The following is a 12,795-nucleotide window of genomic DNA, read 5'->3' on the forward strand; positions in this document are numbered from 1 at the left end:
GTAAGGTCAGTGGGCTAGCATAACATGGCAGGGCCTGAGGTAACACATTGCAAACACCATTTGATTTATATAATCAACATTCTTTTACTGAAAGAAGTGGTGTTTATGCATTAAAGGTTTGATGGAAGGTGACTGTGCTGTGTTTAGAAGCAGCGTGTCATATTTTCTGTTAAAAATGCCATTACCACATTATACAACTATTGCTCTACAATGTTACTGATCGTTTTCCAGTACATGTGGCTGGAGAGGCAACAAATGAACCTTGGGTATGTTTGCCTGTCACATTCAAGCTTTATGCTGGGGTCTCTGTACTAGCAGTTTCGGGTACTGGAAATTGTTTCACTGCGGTAGTGATCTGTACGTATACCCTGTATTTAAAGGATAAAAGCTAGTACCAAATTGTTCTTTTTCTATTGCAATATTGTAGTAAAACATTCCTGGTCTCATAAGCACAAAATGACTAATGATGTGACAGAATTATTCAGGAGTGTTATGCAAAAGATGAATTGATTTCTTCAATGATATTGGAATCTTTGTTGTGGGTCAGCACTACTGAAATCTTCAAATTCTTGCTTCCTGCTAAGTCGGGATATTTTACCCTCAGTATTTTATCCTATTATTGAAAATAAGTATCTGTTAAAGAGTTGGGTTCATCTCTGTAAAGTTTTAATTGTTTTTTCTGCAACAGAAAATATGATTAAACTAGAGCTATACTTGACTTCGTCTAAAAGCCCAGGATATGAGATGTATTCTGCAGTGAACAACAATAAAATTGTATACTTGAATTGTAGGGATCATTAGACATGAACTGGAAATGTCTTAAGCTATTTTGAAGGGTATTCTTTTACATATATGGATAAATGTATACTTCACAAAATAAGTTAGTTGCGAATTCATGATGATGAGGGTGGGGGGGGGGTTCATCGTTCAAAATACGGGAAGAAATGTTGATAAAACATTTTAATTCTCTCCCTGTAGGAAGCGTAGGATGGGAATATATTCAGAGCCTGAGTCAGCTAGACGCAGAGGTGGGGGGAAAAATAGATAAGCTTATTTCTGAACACTGTACACTTTTCCAGTTCTTAAGGTCTTCAGTCACATCTCCCTCACAGGTGTAGCATTGCTTTAACTGATGTACACATGGTAATTTCAGAATAGAACACTGAATTTAAGCAGTGCAGCAGTGCAAAGAAGACAGGCTTTGTGAAGTACAAAATGAGATTTGTTTTAACTACCTGTCAGATTTAAGAGGAAAAAAAAAAAGAGAAAAGAAAAAAAAAAAACTTCTTTACATGTTCCAAAAGGAATTTTCAAAAAACTGTTTTAAAAGCATATTGCTAGTCCTGTATGCTATGCTTGAGTTAAATATTGATATCACCTACAGATTTTCTTTCTGTGGAAGCAAGCAGAATGGTCTGTGTAGAAAAATAGCAAACTCCAGTTTTAAATACCAGAATGCCGTGCCAGATATCCATTGAGCCACATTGATATGGGTTAGTTTGATGGCATGATAGTAAAATGGTCTGAGAAACCGAATCCATGTTCTCGTGCAGTGATTCTCAGACTGTTTACTGGGATCCCTCTGGATACCTTCTGTATCTTCTACCTGCTTTTTGGCTCACCAGTTTATCTGCATGTGAGTGGTACAGGAGAAGAAGGAATAGTGGGAATGAAATGAAGTGCACCCTAGACTAGGGAGCTGCTGGACATGCAATAGGAGATGAGAAAGGAAGAGGTAACTGGGACAGGAACGGTTCGGGTTGTCACAGCCGTGCTTGCTTTCCCCGCCTGCCCCCCTGCTCTGTTAGCTTCTCTTTCCCTTCTCCCAGCCCACACTGGCATCCTTGTCCCCGTGGTCATGCTGCTCCTCCTGGCCACATCCCTTCTCTGCTTCCCATGGGTGTGTGTTAATATATGCCCCCACTATATGAATTAGCCACGCACTTTGGGCACCGCTACTGTTCTGAAAGCTGATATTTATTAAAACTTTATATTCCTTTTCATTTTGAGGCAAAACTAGAGTGGTGCTCTCAGTGAAAAAAATGACAGCTATTTCAACTGCTCTCACTGTTTAACTCCTGTGGTGCTGCAAATAGGAATTATATTAAATACCTTTGAATTGGGAGGCCTGGCTATCTATGAAAGCTGGTTTAAGGGAATTCTTTTATGAGCCAGATGAGTAAATAGAGTAGGACACCAAACATCTGCACATTTCTCTGGCCAAAGTGTAAGTCCTGGTGGTGGAGAGAATTGTCAGGATCGTCTCTGAGGTGTGTGGCAAGATTGGGCAAACGGAAGGAGAGAACTCCAAAGACAACGTGAACAAGCTGTAGCAACATGACCTTAAAGCGTGCAAAGAAGACCTTGGGCTTGATATTTTATTCTGAGGGCTTGTATTTTTGAGCAAAGGTCTGATTCTTCATTGTCTGATCCTTGCTGTGTTCTAGTAAGTGTAATGTATGTTCTTTGTTTAAATAATCATAATACTTGTAACAAAGAAATAACTGACTTGCCAGTTGTCCTCCTATCCAGAAAGATCTACCACCAAATTTTGGCTATCCATTCAGGTTAAAAGGAGTAAGTGCTTTAGAGTCATAGTCCCTGTCCTTGATTTTCTCCCCCCCCCCCCATTGTTTTGTTTTTTTACTCCCCTAAGAAAAGTTTCATTGCTCCAAACAATTTGTTGTTTGTCTTTATCCTTCTGATGGCAGAAGGAGAATAACAGGATGCCAGACTGCTTCCAGATTAAGATCCATTAATTTAATTGCTGTCCAGAGGCCATTTGCACTTGCTCAATCGTGTGATATTGTTTAAATATATATTACAACTTTACTTTTGCTTTAGTGGAAGAAACATCTGTGTCTGAGGCTTGGAGACTCCTGCATCCAATTACTTCTGCCCTAAAAGGGAAATAAGTTTCATCCTATGAATGACAGGCAAATGAAAATGGAAAAATGGTGTAACAGAATTTTCTTTTGGCATCCTAGGTGCATCCTTTGCTTCCAGGATCAGTGACTGTAATGATTCATGACTTGTGTTTGGCTTTCCCCGCACCAGCTAAAGCTGAAATTTATGTATCTGATATACAAGAACTGTACATCCGAGTTGTTGACAAGGTTAGTAGTTTTTCAGTCAGTGCTATTAGCTGACCCGGATTGCCCTGATTCCTTCAGTTGATCATGAATATAAAGCTGAAAGATGTATGAGATAATTGTGTAGTGATCAGGGCCCTTCGCTACTGCTGTAACCTTAGAAAGTGTTTGGTCTCCCTCTGCCTCTGTTCTTCCCTCCCAAACTTACCTGTTCAGGTTATAAGCACTTCAGAGCGAGTATCAGCTCTCTCTTACTTTGTATTAAGTGTGGCAGTGATGTCAACTTTTGCATTTACACAACAATGTAATGTAGCTAATTCATATGCGCACACTAATTTGCATTTCTTGTCATTTAAAGTACGAGAGTGGTTTTTTTTTTTTTAGGAGTAAGTTTTACTCCAAGGTCACTTTCCATATGTCATGCTTTAAAAACAAAAAGGAGGTCCACTTCATTTTACTTGCAAACTTGAGTGTATCTTATACAAAGTAAGTGTTGATACTTCTGGATGTTCTGCCTGAAACGTATGAATTCATTTATTTAATTTGACACCAACCATAGCTAGCAGGGATTATCCTTTCAAATCAGTGCTAATCTAACTTTAGGGCCTTATCTTCAATACCCTACTAAATGTGTAATGCAAAATAAAATGAAAGCGTTTATGCTAATAAATAAGTTTTTTTTAAATAGTTTAAATGAAAAATGACTCTGTGTGACTATACATTTCAGGTGGAGATTGGAAAAACGGTTAAAGCTTATGTCAGAGTTGTGGATGACTCTAAGAAACCTTTTCTGGCGAAATACTTTGCTGTCATGGATCTAAAACTAAGGGCAGCATCTCAAATTGTTTCACTTGTGTAAGTTAATGTATTGTTTGTCATTAACATGTAGCTATGCTTATAGATAGAATAAGCAAAAACGTAAGTAAAGGTACTGGCTTAGAGAGGTGGTAGTATACAATGACCGATGAGACTTTTGATAATGCAATTAATTCAAAGGTTGTATTTTTTTTTTTATGGAGAGCCTCAGAGTTTTAATTACCAGTTAAGTGACTTAAAAATTATTATTTATGGGGAAAACTACCTAGGCTAAGCCTTTAAGTCTTGTTGACTCTGAGAGTTTATTAATATACTGTAATATTTCATCGAGCCGTAAGCATCTTGGAAGCAGTGACTTTGCGAGTAATGTCACATGAAGAATGTGTTTGTGGAGACATGTCTGATGTTATCAAGCTCATTCTGCCTGTTACTTAACCTTTTAGAAACAAGTAAGCTAAATCATTATATCACCTAGAAGCTCTTTTATTTTCCAAGCTTTAAACACAATGATTAAAATCACAGAAGAAGAAAGGGGTTTCCTTGAACTGTAATTTTTGTAGTGTCAAGATAATGAGTAGTAAATATTCTACTTTGTATGGGGAAGGGTGTGTTTTTGTGTATGTGTTATGCAGTACCACTTGCCTGTATTTGTACCAGTCCATTAAATAGTGTCAGGGTACGTGCTTGAGGCTTCTGCCACTATTGTCCGTACTGGATAAGTTGTGGTCTCTCTGGGAGAGTTTTGGTCCATACCAACCATATCTCATCTTGAAATGAAATACTGAAGAGTTCTAGGCTACAAAGAGCCATTTCATGATGTTTAGTGTTGAACTGTGGCTACAGTTATTTTAAGATTTAGTCATTTAGCGGTCCTATGACAAAACTGCTCTGTGCTAAGTAAGTTCCTCACATTCATTACTCATGTAACTTATTCAATTAACTTTCCTAATTCAATGTGTTTCTTTGCTACAGCCCACTCAGTGAGGCTCTCGATGACCACACTGCTGCTTTTCTAGTGCATGGAATGGCCATAGGTCAGACTAGTCTTATGGCAACTGTTGCTGACCGAAGAGGACAAAGAATCAACTCTGCTCCACAACAGATTGAAGTAAATAATTTTAGATAAAATACACGTATAAAGAAAACGTATGCTATGGTAGCACAGGAATAATATGGAAGTGTTAATTTGCTGTAATGATCCATTTCCCTTTTCTGTCTAGTAGTTTGCCTAAATGCTAGTCCATTTCAGACTTCATAGTGCTCTGCAACTGCAGGTGATGAGATTAGTTTCTGCAGGCTCAATTTACTGTAATTAAGGAAATAAAGACTTAATTTTTGTATGTACTGTTGTGTGGCATAATTGATCTGACTGAAATAGCATGAACACAAGTATCCGTATTTCCATTTTTAGGTCTTTCCCCCATTTAGACTACTGCCAAGGAAAGTGACCCTAATTATAGGGGCAGTGATTCAGGTAAGGCCAGTCTCACACTTGCTCGCGCTTGCTCTCTTTACTTTTGTAATTCCCATTTTAAAATAAATGTGTACAATTTTGTTTTTTGGGAGTAGGTATTCAACTTAGCAACATAGCTATGTTCACACTGAATGCTCTTTTCAAAAACAGAACAGTTTCATTCTGGAATTACCTTCCACTACTGTGGTGTGAGAACAAAGGTTCTGTGTTTATTTGTGTCCAGTGAGTGTCAGCTTTTCCACTGGGACTACTAGCGTTGAGTAAATCTGTCACCTCCATAAAATTAGGTTTAGTGGGCTAGTTATACAAACTAAAAATGGAGCAGAATTACACCAGTTGTGGCAAAGAGTTAGACATCAGCCCATTACACTCCACAAAGTGTGCAGTCTGCTTTTGTGCTTAGCTTCACATGCTTTCCAGTGACCTATTGTGAATGGACCAGTGTGATGGAGAAGTCAACTCAGATACACTCGAAGGTACAGGCACCCTTTCTTTACTGAAGACGTTGTAGTGCTGCTGAGCAAAGAAGGGTGCGCACTGTAGCATTGACCAGAACGAGTGTCTGATGAATAAATTCAGTTGTTCTGTGTTATTAATTATAGATCACTTCAGAAGGAGGTCCTCAACCTCAATCCAACATAATTTTCTCCATCAGTGATGAGAAGATTGCATCAGTGAACAGCACTGGCCTTGTCAGAGGAGCGGCAATTGGGAATGGGACGGTGACAGGAGTGGTGCAGGCTGTTGATGCAGAGACAGGGAAGCTTGTTGTGGTGTCCCAGGTAATGTTTTAATGATACTATTTGGAGCTGTAAGAGCCTCCATTTAACTCATAGGTTTGGTTCAAAAGTGACGAATGATCTTTTCGCATTAGCGTTTTCATCTCGTGCACTTTGCTGGTTTCCCTGAGGTGATGGACAACTAGCGCTTCCTACTCTGTCGTCTGTCAACTCATGCGTTTGCTGGTACAGGAAATACCTTCAGCAGATAGCTTGGCGCTATGTCTTGCTTGTACCTTAATTCTAAGTTCCTCTGATAACCCAGGGAGATTTTTTGAATGGTTTGATATCTTCAGACTTGGTTAGTAAATCTAGAAAAGCCCAACTGGAGAAGCCTTACTAAAATAGCAGAAGGCTGTCTTTACCTGCACTGCCTTACACTTAGTAGCATCTTATGTTAGTGGATGTTAGAAGGTAACTATTGCCTAAGAAATCCATAGTTTCTTAAGCTACAGACGAGCTATGTAGAGTATTGTCATTCTGTGCTGTTGCCTGCACCCATCTAGAAAGTTCAAGCAGTGAATCTCTAAGATCCACCTCGGTCTATATCCATTGAATTTCCTACTAGTAAAGTGTTTCCTACAGGCCTGCTCCACAGCTCCCAAACACAAGTTACTGAGGCTTGCATGAGTCTCAGAACAACAATGTGGGCCAAAGCTCTTCATTTGAAGTCAAGGAAGGACAACTACTGCCCACCACAGAGCTTTGCTGGTGCTAAACCTACTGCCCAATGAGGGCTAGATCTGAACTTCCCTTGGCGGTATGCTTTGTCCCCTTTCCTGTGTGGTGTTCTCGTTTTCTTTGAGTTCTCTTGATGTCTTCCTTTACCTTCTGGAATTATTCATTCCTCTTTTCCTAGGGGCCCTATGATCTTGTCCACTGCTTTCACCTCTAAGCTCCATCATTCATCCTGTCAGTAATTTTGAGCAGAGCTATTTGTTGTTTATTTAGGTGGCGTTTTTAGGTACAGGTATTTGCCTGTGACTTTTTGAAGAAGTTAATTACTTTCCAGTTTAATACTTACAGTCCTAGTGACTTATGTCCATCTGTATTTTTCCCTGATAAAAGTCACGTGCAAATCACATAACAAAATAGTGATTAGTTAATGGCAAAATAACAATAGGTTCTGAAAGCAAAACCAAGTTCACATTTAATAAATGCTTACAATGTCTTCCTTCCATCCTTTCTAGGATAAAGTGGAAGTTGAAGTAGTACAGCTGACAGCTGTTAGAATTCGTGCACCAATTACCCGAATGAAAACCGGCACGCAGGTTAGTTGATTTGTGATTACCTTTCATTGCCTTAAAATTCTGACCTGCAAGTTGTGACCACTCCTATTACATCTTCTGATGATAATACTGCCCCAGCTAACAGGCCTTCCACTCTGAGGGTTATAACACTGGGGCATTCCAGTGCTGCAGGGATGAGTGTGCTTTCAGTGGAGAAGCTCCTCAGCTGGACATATTGAGGAAAACTGAAATCAGGACAAGTTTACCTTGTATACCAGACTGACTTTTCAGAAATTCAGGACTTGCTGAAGAAGCATGTTTGTGTGACCATCAGGGAATCTTTAAATTTGAAAAAAGCTTCTCTCATCTTCACTCTGTTTTCAGTGGAGACTTTCCTCCTTTGAATGTTAAAAATCTACAAAATGTTTGCTATATCCAGCATAGTTATCATTCAAATTATCTTTCAATAAGTTGTTTTCAGAGCCTGTATTTCCCCTATGAGTAATTCATCCAGTTTTCTGAAGGCTTCTTCAGATGGCTAGTGATTCTAGCTCATTCACCTCATCCAGGTGAATGAATTGCATCAGGGAGGGGGGAAAAATTCCCTGTCTTGTGCTTGTATATTACATTGTCTTAGTTAGAAGGGATGGAGAGGGAGATTCATGTCCAGAGAGTGAGTCAGAGAGATGGTCTAGGAAAAGATGTAGAAAATATAAAAACATGTAACATAGCTGAGATGAACTGATTTAGTGCTACAAATAGATTACTGAGGTAATATTTTCTTGATGAAAATGGGCACCTGTTTTTCATTGAGTGTGCAGTAACTGGGAACTGATCAAAACGTACCTTATATTGGGTGGTGGTGATTTGAGTCTTCTGTCTGGTATACCTTTGCCACATATACATAGCCATGCCATTTTCTTCATAAGAAGTTCTGTCTCTTGACTGATAATCTTTTTGAGTTGTGTTACTGAATTAAGTTTAATTATATTTGCTATGTGAATGTTTAACTAGTGTCTGTCCCAGAATTACCTAAGAAAGTTGGTTTCTCTGTTTCCAGATGCCAGTTTATGTGATGGGCGTCACGAGTAGTCAGACTCCTTTTTCATTTGGCAATGCAGTACCGGGGTTAACATTTCACTGGTCTGTTACAAAGAGAGATACTTTGGATATCAAGACAAGACACAATGAGGTAAATGCTTTTTATATATACCCCAGGAAAAGAAAACTGCTGTTTTCAATTGGAATTGAGAAAATATTGTCACTTACTCAGAGAACCGTTGTCAGTGTTGGGTGTGGCATTTCCTCTGTATAAACTCTAACTTTTTCAGTGAGCAAACTGTTAATCATTTTCTCCTGTCCAAGGCTTCTTTTCAACTTCCGGCAAAATATAACTTTGCAATGGATGTTTATGGCAGAGTAAAGGGAAGAACAGGCTTGAAAGTTGTTGTGAAGGTCCTTGATATTGCAGCTGACCAGTTTTACAACATGGCAAGAGAACTGTCAGATGAAATCCAAATTCAGGTATAGTGATGTTCTTCACATGTCTTTTCTGTTGTTGTTGTTTTGCCACTAAACAGCTACACACTGGTGTGGTGTCTGAATGCACATTCAGCAGTTAGTTTTTGGTGTGAACCACTTTTGCAGAGATTAAAATGACTTGTGTGCTGCAGGTGAGCAGTTAGAGCTATGCAAGAGCCTTGGTGCTGAGGTCCCCCCTACGTGTTCAATACTTCTTGTATATAGCGCTCATTTTTTTGTGTCCGTGTGAGTGTATTAGTTTGGATCAGCAGTTAGCCTCTGAAATGAATCTCCTGGTTTACATTATGTTGAGTTATAGTTTCTTTTCTTGGTTTTGAAGGTGAAATAAATGGAACTAACTACTTGCTGCACATAGCACTAGGCTGAAGTGGCTTTTACTTTCCAGGTATTTGAAAAACTTCACCTAGTTAATCCAGAAGTAGAAGCAGAACAGATCTTAATGTCACCAAACTCCTTTATTAAACTTCAGACCAACAGGTTAGTGAATTTTTCATACTGTGATTTATCAGCTGTTTATTGAAACTGTAAAGCATAATTCTGTGCTTAAGATAACTTTTGTTGTTTCAGTCTTTTAAAAAGAATATCACAGAACATCCATATAATGCACAACTTACCTTGTGATTAATAGTATCTTATCCCTACTCTTAGTCTCTGTCACATCTTGTGTTGGTCTGATTGTATCTAGAAAATGCAATAGTTGAAGCTTTTAGATCCTTATTTTAAAAGGTGTCGATCCCCTAAAAGCAGTAGCCCACTTTCACTGGACTCTTTTTATGGGTGATCAAAGCTTTATGGAAAACAGATCTCTGTACTTCTTGCACAGAGGCTATGACAGAGGCTTTGGAGATGAAAACGTCCTTTCCAAATGAGATGCTGTTTATATGTAGTTCATTTTCAAAGGTTAACACTTCAGACTTGTTTTGAGCTTGATGTTTGGTTTTCCTAGCATAAGAACGGGCAGATACAGTCAATAGGACATTCACTAATGTGGGAGGTCAGATGCATTTGCTTTTTAAGGGGAGGGAGCAGTTAAAATTTCACTGGAACTCAAGCGACCATGTGGCTCCACGTTTGCTTTTGGAAAAGATATATGGGAGCCCTGTCATTCATAGTCACTTGCTAACGTTTTTGCTAACGGCTATCTCTTCTGAGGTGATGCCAGCAATTATTCTGATAAGCTCATGGTTAAGTTGCGAGAGATCAGTTTCTTTGTTTGGTATTTCCACTATCCAGTATTGCAGCCTCAGTATCTGAAGTGTGACACCAAAACGACTTGCATTATTGCCAAGAAAAAGGCAGCTAAAATATAACTTGCATGCTGTGTTTCCTAGGATGGAAATGGAGTATTTTCGCCTGAACGGAGAAGCTGGGGTAGATGGGCCGGGGAGTTGGGGGCGGGGGGGGGGGGGGGGGGGGGGAGGAGGAATTTAGAGATGTTTTAGAACATATATTGAGTCATACTTAAAAATAGCTAATAACTCAGAACGTCCACTAATTACAGTTTATGTAATTAATACTGTGTTCATATGTAAATACCACCGTGAGAGTTACTCCAAAAATTAAGCTTATATATAAAACCATCTCCAGGAAACTGAGATCTATTTAATCATGTCCCTAACTGTATCTGTAATACTAGCATTGACTCTGGTAGGCTAATATGCCTCTAAATATTGTTTACAGAAAACGTTTGCAGAAGCTGTATTCTGTAGCCTTATGCGTTAGTATTAAGAGTCAAATTCACCTCAGTGAATTATGACACTGCAAGGCTGTGGGCAGCAAGTAGATCTGAATACTTGCCTAAGCCCAGAGAAGACTTCTTCCAAGTGAACTTAAATCAGAACTTGAATATTTCTAGATTAGAGCACAGGCTTTGCAGCTTTTATAGATAAAACTTGGAAAAAGCACACCTCAAATAGCACAGTTCACGGATTTGAATAATATATTGGTGTAAATATGGATGTACTTATTTAAGGGGGTCTCCTTTTCTTTCGTTAGGGACAGAGTTGCTTCACTGAGTTACCGTGTCCTGGACGGGCCAGATAAAGTTCCTGTTGTGAAAATTGATGAGAGAGGTTTCCTTAACTCTGGGTCTTTGATAGGATCATCAACAATTGAAGTAACTTCACAAGAATCATTTGGGATCAACCAGACCATTGTAGCAGCAGTTAAGGTAGTATTTTCTCTTTTTCTTTGCTGAAGTCAGAAGTGATGTAGTTGCCTGTATTAGAAGTGTATCTTTATTACTGCATCAATGAGAGGTGTTAACTGCGCATTTTAGACTTCAGTTCTGAAAAATGTGAAGTATAGTATTTGTATTCAAAGCCCAGAACTGATATTAAGTTTAGTACACAAGCTAGACAGAAGTGAAGATTAAATCCTAGCATATTATTAAATGTGGTACATTTCACAAAAAGGCCTTTGTGTGCATGTGGCTTTAAAACTTAGAAAAAATTGTTCTAAAAAGCTCTTTACAAGTCTCATAACCACAAATTCAAAAAAAAAAAGATATTACTATCATAACCTCTGCATTTAGCCATGAGTGAAAAAGGTAAACATGTAGATTAATGAATAGAAATGCAGTATCAGTTATAAGGCACATAAGTAGTACCTAGATTTCCAAGATGTGGTGGGTGCCGCTGTACAGCACAAATTTCATTTTCTTGCTGCTGTTTCCCAGCAGTTCTTTTGCGTATAAAGAGAATCTCTGTATGAGAAGAGACCTAGCTTATCGGATGTAATAACTTAGCTGGTGTTCCCAGTATTTGGTGAGCTGTCAAGAAGCATCTCCAAGACTATTTTATGTGTCTAAGGTACAACATACTTCCTTGAAAGAACCACGAGGATGTTTTCAAAGATTTAGCAAAAGTCAGCAATAGAAACTTAGTTTCAGGCAAATGAAACATCTTTCTTACCAAAACTTTGTTGTTAAATTGAATCTGCTCATGCTCAGTATAATGCGTCCTACCGGTTGAGCATTTAGTATGCTAAAAGGATAGACATCCTTCATTTCTGTTCTACAGTCCTTTTCCCAAGGACTTTCTACATCCTGCCATATGAGCCTTGAGATGCTGACCATTGCACCTCCTCTTATCCCTTTTACTCTGTCAGCATCTTTCAGGTATGCCCCAGCTGGTGGAGAAAGATATTTAATTAAAACATAAGACTTTAAATTATTTGTAATTTTAATAATCTTAATCACCGCAAAGTGTCTTCCTCCCCACCCCCGCCCAATTTTCAGCTCTGTCTGTAGGACAGCATGTAGATTCCTCCTCCTGGGAGGAGAATGAGAAAAGAAATAGTAGCTTAGTTTCTCTAATACCGCTCCTGCTGTTAGGTGGGCCCAGTGAATTCCTACAGCTCTGTTAAAGGTGACCTTGTTTCTTCTCTTCACTGCTGGATCCAGCCAGTGAAAAGCAACTAATAATTTTGACTGAGTTGGCTCAGATGACAGTCAGCATACAGTGGTACTGAAGCTAAACTCCCTCTTCATGCTTTCTCTTCATACAGAGTTCAGGTATTGTAGAGCTGTGGAGGTGGTGGGGTACAATTTTAAACCTGTGAGCTCTTGGTAGTAGGAAACATCTCTCTGTACAGCATCTTGTACAAGCAGTTTGTTTTCCTAGGCTTATTAGGACTGTGCTGCTTGTATGGAAATAGTATGTCTAACCTCACAGTGTCCCTGTGAGGTAACAGAGTGCTACTACCTTTGTTTTATGGCTGAAGAACTGAGACATGGGGACTTTGAGTGATTTTTACTGAAGGTCATGGAGAAAAAATTGTGATAGAAGAGGGGATGAGCTCGAGTCTGTTGTGCCATTACAAGATAAGGTTCTCTTTGCCCTGTCCTTTCTTTCATAAGCTCT

General features: G+C 39.0%; 1 protein-coding gene across 3 annotated transcripts in view; it reads left to right on the forward strand.

Moving 5' to 3' along the window:
• The window catches only part of NUP210 (nucleoporin 210), a 94,099-nt gene that overhangs the window by 68,239 nt on the left and 13,065 nt on the right, over positions 1-12,795 (forward strand). For all 3 annotated transcript variants that reach the window (XM_068960240.1, XM_068960239.1, XM_068960238.1), the window contains exons 21-30: positions 2,988-3,116; positions 3,820-3,947; positions 4,881-5,016; positions 5,320-5,382; positions 5,985-6,164; positions 7,352-7,432; positions 8,451-8,582; positions 8,756-8,914; positions 9,318-9,409; positions 10,928-11,102. In XM_068960240.1, the coding sequence (XP_068816341.1) occupies positions 2,988-3,116; positions 3,820-3,947; positions 4,881-5,016; positions 5,320-5,382; positions 5,985-6,164; positions 7,352-7,432; positions 8,451-8,582; positions 8,756-8,914; positions 9,318-9,409; positions 10,928-11,102 (1,275 nt within the window). The remainder of the gene's footprint in view (positions 1-2,987; positions 3,117-3,819; positions 3,948-4,880; positions 5,017-5,319; positions 5,383-5,984; positions 6,165-7,351; positions 7,433-8,450; positions 8,583-8,755; positions 8,915-9,317; positions 9,410-10,927; positions 11,103-12,795) is intronic.

The sequence above is a fragment of the Struthio camelus genome, chromosome 14 (assembly GCF_040807025.1).
Source record: "Struthio camelus isolate bStrCam1 chromosome 14, bStrCam1.hap1, whole genome shotgun sequence".
NCBI classification, from domain to species: domain Eukaryota; kingdom Metazoa; phylum Chordata; class Aves; order Struthioniformes; family Struthionidae; genus Struthio; species Struthio camelus.